Here is a 7,724-nt window from a genome sequence, read left to right as displayed (position 1 = left end):
TGTATTAAGCATATTCTTTAAAATTAAAGGTTCATTTCACAAAATATAGATATGAAATTAGTAAATTTATTTAAATACTATAAATATATCATTTTAAAAAAAAAATTGAACTTCACATTACATGGTCAAAAGCCTGAATATTTTCCAACACATTCAAATGAAAGTTGAAAAATGACCTTTAATAAATTGCAAAACGTACAAGTACTATATTAAAGACCAAAATTGCAATTTAAGTCAGCTTTTTTTTTTACAGTATAATTCATATTTGCATTCCCAATAAGCACTGTAGGCTGCAGTTACCCAACGGATTAGAAATTAAAATTGAAAAAAAGGGAAAGTAGATTGCCAAAAAGGAAAACAACACTTTCCCTTTTACCAAACGGCACAAAAGAAAAGTGAAAGACTGAATTTTTCCTCAGAAAATCTCACGCCTTAGCAGTCTTTTTCTCAGTTTTGTGTAATTGAAACTCAAAACAGTAAGTGGGGTTTTCTTGATTTTTTTTTTTTTGATTTGGGAGTTATTATTTTTGCTGATCTGTTTTATATTTCAAGAACAAGGTCAGTGTTTCTGGGTATTTGATATCTGGGGAGATTTGGTTGATTTAATGTGGTTTTGGGTGTGTTGTGTTTGTTGATCTTACGTAATCTTTTGTGGGTCTTTAGTCTTTTTTGGTTCCTTTTTGGGTTTTGTATATTGCTGAATCTGACTTTTTTTAGGGGGAAAAGGTCAATGGAGTTTTAAGGTTTTATCTGTTTATCATTCTTGATCTTAAAAAAGAAATTTTTTTTATGATTCTGGTTGGGAAAAGATCAAGATTTTGTGGGTTTTGATGTGGCTCTTCTAGGTTAATCTGTAAATTAGTTCTTTCCAGATAGGGGATTTTGCGTTTGTCAGTATTGAACTGTGATTTTGATCTTAGCAAAATCAGGCCCTTACGCGGACCTCATACATAGTGGGAGCTTTAGTGCTTATTTTTTGATCTCAACAAGTTCAGAGTTGTGATTCTGAGTGTGAGAGAGCTGTTTGTATTATTTTGGTTTGCTGTTTAAGTTTTGGATTGTTGGGGAGAACCCTTGTGGCTACTGTGGAGATCTGGGACTTGCTTAATCTGTTATGTCCCATGAGAACTTTTTTCCCTTCAGAGTCTTGTAAAGAAACACATCTGAAATCCATTAATCCTCAGTCATGGCTCCAAGTTGAAAGAGGGAAGCTTGCCAAATTTTCATCTGAATCTGCTTCTTCTATGTAAGTAAGCTGACATTTTGCAATTTTATTTCTTTTCTGCTAACCCCACATACGATTATTCTATTCATTTTGTTGATACCTGGAACATTTTTTCTTGGTGCTTGTAGAGATTCTTTGATCAAGGTCCCAGAACCACCAATTCTTCCATTCTTTAAACCTGTTGATTATGTTCAAGTTTTAGCAAAAATCCATGAAGAGCTTGAATCATGTTCTCCACAAGAGAGGTCAAATCTCTATTTGCTGCAGTTTCAGGTCTTTAAGGGCCTCGGGGAAGTTAAATTAATGAGGAGAAGCCTTCGCTCAGCTTGGTCGAAAGCAAGTACAGTTTATGAAAAACTTGTATTTGGGGCGTGGTTAAAATACGAGAAGCAAGATGAAGAGCTCATTTCTGACTTGCTTTCTAGTTGTGGCAAGTGTGCAAAGGAGTTTGGAGCAATAGACATAGCATCTGAAATGCCTGCCTATAAGAAATTAATCCCTCATGGAGTCATCACCACAAATGAGGATTCTTGTCCAAGAACTGTTTCTTTTAGAATTGCTGATGAGAAAATAGCATGTGACAGGCAGAAAATTGCCAGTCTTTCAGCTCCATTTCATACCATGCTCAACGGTTGTTTCACAGAATCGTTTTGTGAGGAAATAGATTTGTCTGAAAACAATATTTCACCCTTGGCAATGAGGGTCATCAATGAATTCAGCTCAACTGGTTTATTGAATGAAGTGTCCCCTGATCTGCTGTTGGAAATGTTGGTATTTGCCAATAAGTTTTGTTGTGAAAGCCTCAAGGATGCTTGTGACCGAAAGCTTGCGTCTTTAATTTCATGTCGACAAGATGCTCTAGAACTCCTTGAATGTGCCCTTGAAGAGAACTCCCCTGTCCTTGCTGCATCATGTTTGCAAGTATTTTTACGTGAACTCCCAGATTCTCTGAAAGACAGTCAAGTAGTTGAACTGTTAAGCAATACTACCAGGCAACAAAGGTCAATTATGATAGGTCCTGCCTCATTTTCACTCTATTGCTTGTTAAGTGAAGTTTCGATGAACCTTGATCCTAGATCAGATGAATCTGTTCGTTTTTTGAGAACACTGGTAGACTCAGCTGAAACCAGCCAACAGAAAATGGTCGCATATCATCGGTTAGGATGCGTTAAATTTCTTAGGAAAGAGCTTGATGAAGCTGAGCAACTCTTTGAGGCTGCTTTTAATTTGGGTCACACTTATTCAGTTATTGGTTTGGCTAGATTAGGTCAAATAAGGGGTCATAAACGCTGGGCATATGAGAAGCTCTGTTCTGTTATTTCTTCCTCAATTCCTCTTGGATGGATGTACCAAGAGAGCTCGCTATATTGTGAAGGAGAAAAGAGGTGGGATGACCTTGAAAAAGCAACTGAGCTTGATCCTACACTGACATACCCCTATATGTATCGAGCTGCATCCTTGATGAGGAAGCAAAATGCTCAAGCTGCTCTTTCAGAAATAAACAGAATCCTTGGATTCAAACTGGCATTGGAGTGCTTGGAACTCCGCTTTTGTTTTTACCTTGCTCTAGAGGATTACCAATTAGCAATATGTGATATACAGGCAATCCTCACACTTTGCCCAGATTATCGTGTGTTTGAAGGACGAGTTGCAGCATTGCAACTCCGTACTCTTCTGCGTGAGCATGTAGAGAATTGGACAGAAGCTGATTGTTGGCTGCAGTTGTATGATAGATGGTCGTCAGTTGATGATATTGGATCTCTTTCAGTAATATACCAGATGCTCGAGTCTGATGCAGCAAAAGGTGTTCTTTACTTCAGACAGTCCCTGCTTCTCCTCCGGTAATTCCACTTTTTGTTTATTTGACTTGTAAAGTGCTGCACATTTGCCAGAAAGATGATTGGTCGTAATGGCTGTTCACCTGTATCTTTTCAGATTGTGAAACACGTTCTTTACTTCTTGTTGTGAAACTCATATCTTCGACCTGTGAGATGGCTTTCTGATATACTAGTTCAAATCTACAATTTCTTGGATCCATATGTACTCTGCTAAGACAACAAAATATTTTCCTGTATGGTATTGGACCTCCAGGCTTTGTTGATGCTATATCTCATTTCATCTCCAAAAAGTGCAGCTGGTCTCTGCTTTGTTTGTGTGTTGTCTGTTTCTTCCTAGAAGGTCCGGGCAGTGGACAGTGGTGGGTACAAGAAATGATGTATCCTGCTGTTGTAATTTTTTTCTTGATGACCGATAAATCCATTTGGGTCACCCCTAGTGCTTCCCTTGAAACTTGGGAATAATGGGCCCGCTCTTCTCTGCTTCTCCACTTAAATACTAGGCTTAGTTCGCATGATACTGGTTTCAAACCCAGCTGATGGTGTAATTTTAAATATATAAATGATTCCCTACGTCCCATAAGGAATTGTACTACTTCTATTTATGGTGTCAACTAATGATTTTTTTCAAATATTTTTCATACACTTTTAACTAAAAAAACTATAAATTAGAGTATTAAATTTAGTTACAGAACATTTAATAACAGAGAGAATCCGAAAGCTGGGACTATGACTTGCTTAGTGCATGGTTGCTTGTTGTGATTGTTGGACACTCTCTTCGTCTAAGGTTTTAGCTTGGTTTCGAATTCACACCAAAAATAGATGCGTTGACCTTTGTACTCCAAACCCCATCATTCTGGGATGGAGAAGGTCTACTTCTTTTTTGGTTTCCTTTCTAGGTTCTTTTATTTAGTATTTGGAATTTGTTTTTCTTTTGGCCTGAAGGTGGAGGAGAGAGGGCAGGGATCATCACTCTTTAAGCATCACAAAACTTTATTTGAATGAGACCCTGCTGTGCAGCTATGTCTGAAATGAAGTTAAAGTCTTGTTTGACTAGGTGCAGGTTGGAACATATGTGAAACTATAGAGTACCTTTTTTGATAAAGCAAAATTATGGAGTATTTTAAAGAAGAACGATCAACAAACTGGAGTAGAAGGTTATATTTAAGTTCGATAGTTTTTATAAATCTTATGTAATTTTGAAGTAAAAAGGGTATGGCGAGAGATGAGGGTGAAAATACCCTCTAATTCCATGGGAAAAACTGTGGTCCCTCTCCCCCAACAATATTGGGATAGATGATTTAGTCCTGTGGATAATTGCCGTGTTCACTGGCTACTTTCAAAGTAAGTAACAGAGTAATATATCCACTTTATCCTGAATGTTTCCAGGGGTAAATATACTATGCTCATACCTGACAATTATGTCTAGCAACTACTGTTGATACTCTTGATAATATCAGAACTTCTAGATTACTGAATTCAGTAGCTTCAACTCCTTACAAATTTTGTTTGCCCTATATAAGGTTGATTGCAAACTCTAGTATATTTCGAATACTGTGACATTCATTCATTTGATTTAACCTTGTGTTCCTAAGATCGTGCTCATGCCATCATGCAGTCAAATTATAGAACTTAAGGGAGTTGCCTAATCTTCTTAAGATGACTAAGTTCAGATGATTTGAAGGTATTGCCTAATAGTTATTACCTTGCGATAAAGTTTTTCTTCACCTCTGCGATATTTTGGACTTCCTCTCCGTCTTGCTCTAAGTGAGGATTGGCTCTACTTTATTCTCTTCTTAGATGATTATCTATATGCCAATATTCAACGCTCTATTAGCAGAAATAGAGAATTGAATGACATTTCACACACTTTCATGCTTTTTCAGATTGAATTGTCCAGATGCAGCCATGAGGAGTTTACAGTTGGCTCGCCAGCATTCATCTAGTGAACATGAACGTCTGGTTTATGAGGGATGGATCTTATATGATACTGGCCACTGTGAAGAAGGTCTACAGAAAGCAGAAGAGTCTATTAGCATCAAGAGATCTTTTGAAGCATTCTTCCTGAAAGCGTATGCTTTAGCCGACTCTAGCCTTGATGCATCTTGTTCATCAACTGTCATATCACTTCTTGAGGATGCCTTGCTATGCCCTTCAGATAGGCTTCGCAAAGGTCAGGTATGTCACTCTCTATCCAGAATCTCCACACCATTCAAAAATGAATTTCTAAGTAGCCATGCTAAATTTGTAGATTGAATGTAGCAACTAAACTGTGTTCATATGGTGCTAACAAGGAATAGTGTGCTTTTTTGATTTTATTTTTTGATAAGGTAAAGTTTATTACAAAGGTACCTAGATGGTTGAAATTATGGCAAATATATATGTTTATTGGTAATAGAGCAGCAAGAAGTCATGGTTCAAAGTTCGCTTTACCATGCACTCAAATATTTTTCATGTGCTTAGCTTAGCTAGCATAATTGCTACTGCAGTGCGGGATCATTCAGATAGTATCATAGAAAGAGGACAAAAATGTCTCCCTTCTAACAGTGGGTCTTGTGTTTTTCTAGTTTATTGTTAAGTTGCTAATACGAAAAATGTGCGAATCTGTGACATGTTTTCCTTGGTTGAACTTTGGTAGGCCCTGAACAATCTTGGCAGTGTGTATGTCGACTGCGGTAAATTGGATGCTGCAGCTGATTGCTACATTAATGCCCTTAAAATCCGGCATACCCGGGCTCACCAAGGTCTTGCTCGGGTACATTTCTTGAGAAATGATAAGGTGGCTGCTTATGATGAAATGACCAAACTGATTGAGAAGGCCAAGAATAATGCATCTGCCTACGAGAAGAGATCAGAGTACTGTGACCGCGACCGCACAAAGGCTGACCTAGAGATGGTCACTCGTCTAGATCCTCTTAGAGTTTACCCTTACAGATATCGAGCTGCAGGTAATAGTTCTTTCTTTTTCCATCCATTTTTCAGTTTTTAGTTTTATTCGCCTTGATCTGGAGACGAAGAATGCATGAACGTTCTACATTCTTTCACTTATTATAAAGTTAGATTTGCGTATTATATACTAAGATCTATATACAACTTCTATCAATAATAAATACAGTATCAAATTACTCATTGGAACTCAGATTCCTTATATGGTTTTTGATTCTGTTAATAACATACACAAATAGTAAATCAAGATGGCCCTTTATGAGAAAATTTAGCCTTCCCCTCTATCTTTCTGCAGTTAGTAGGCACAGTATTTCCGGCAATTGCGATAGCTTCTTTGACAACATGTTATAGTAGCTTTTTTTATTAGGATCTTTAGCACTATGAGTGGAGTCTTAAACTGATTATAGTAGGTTAGTTTCCGTTTCTATTTTATCTGCATAGAACTTAAAATTCTTTTGATTAACGATTGGTAATTGGTCATAGTTCTGATGGACAACCACAAGGACAAGGAAGCCATTGAAGAACTGTCGAGGGCCATTGCATTTAAAGCCGATCTTCATCTTTTACACCTGCGAGCTGCTTTTCATGAGCATATAGGCGATGTTATGGGTGCGTTGCGAGATTGTCGAGCTGCTCTCTCTGTTGACCCAAAACATCAAGAAATGTTGGAACTTCATAGTCGTGTGAACAGTCAAGAACCTTAAAGAAATGGTTAATGAGCAAACAAGACATATATGCAACAGGAGGGGGAAACTTGTGTCTCTTGTATGAGGGAAGGACACAAAAGTAAAAAAATTATTGAGAAAGACTTTTCTCCCTTTTTCCTTGTTCTTCCTCCATTGGATGCCATAGTGAGCCTCTTCTTGTTTATCCTAGTTCCAAAATTTTGTAATATGCTCCAAAATTCTTTGTTAATATTATTTTTATTAATGAAAATCTTTATTCTCTCTCTAGAATTATTTATTAATAAGTGTGAAATTGCTTTAATAGAATTTCTCAAAACTTGTGCACTTTTGGAATGAGTAGTATACTACTCCCTCCGTCCACAATTGTTTGGCAGGTATACTAAAAATAGATGTCCAAGATTAATTGTCAATTTAAACAATCAAGAAATAATTAGTCATTTTTTTTCCAATTCTACCTTAATGATAGTGTAGTTCAATTGAAAAGTTATGTGGACTTTTGATATTCTTGGTATTGTAGGGTTATATTAGTCAAATTATACCTTGTATTAAATTTTCCTTGAGGGATGTGCATGACCTTACCCTGCCAAACAATTGTGGACGGAGGGAGTAACATTGTAACTTAGGAATTTATTTTATGTTGGGTGTCAAGGAACACCAACAACTTTTTGTAAATATTAGTGCAATGTAGTCATTTTTCGAGCTTCATAAAAATCTTGGAGTTCACTCATTGTTGTTTATAGTGTAAGATGTACACTGATTTGCCCAGTTCTTGATGTTTCGTTTGCCACAAAGAAAATGATGTGTATTACGAGATTGGTAAGGTAAGGTCTAGATCAATAGCTAACTCCATTGGGCTATGAGAATATTCGGTTAAGAGGAATCTCAGTCATTCAACTATACCCTTATCTGAGATATTCAGTTAAGAGGAATCCCAACCTTCAACCACACCATTTCATGGTTCTGCTGGTACTTAATAGGAGTACCAAATTATAACAGAAGTCATGGTTGAAAGACATTGGAAACTGAAGATCG

General features: G+C 36.9%; 1 protein-coding gene across 1 annotated transcript; it reads left to right on the top strand.

Moving 5' to 3' along the window:
• Positions 1-305: 305 nt before the first annotated feature.
• LOC125813574 (ETO1-like protein 1) lies at positions 306-6,973 on the top strand. Its single transcript, XM_049493050.1, has 5 exons — positions 306-1,246; positions 1,354-3,066; positions 4,947-5,238; positions 5,699-6,008; positions 6,490-6,973. Exons 1-5 carry the CDS (start codon positions 1,122-1,124, stop codon positions 6,708-6,710), a joined length of 2,661 nt encoding a protein of 886 aa, XP_049349007.1. The 5' UTR covers positions 306-1,121; the 3' UTR covers positions 6,711-6,973.
• Positions 6,974-7,724: the final 751 nt, after the last annotated feature.

This window comes from Solanum verrucosum, unplaced genomic scaffold (assembly GCF_900185275.1).
Source record: "Solanum verrucosum unplaced genomic scaffold, falcon-dt-bn FXZP01000235.1, whole genome shotgun sequence".
Classification (NCBI taxonomy): domain Eukaryota; kingdom Viridiplantae; phylum Streptophyta; class Magnoliopsida; order Solanales; family Solanaceae; genus Solanum; species Solanum verrucosum.
Note: the sequence above shows the minus strand (reverse complement) of the source record. Positions and strands in the feature narration are given on the sequence as shown.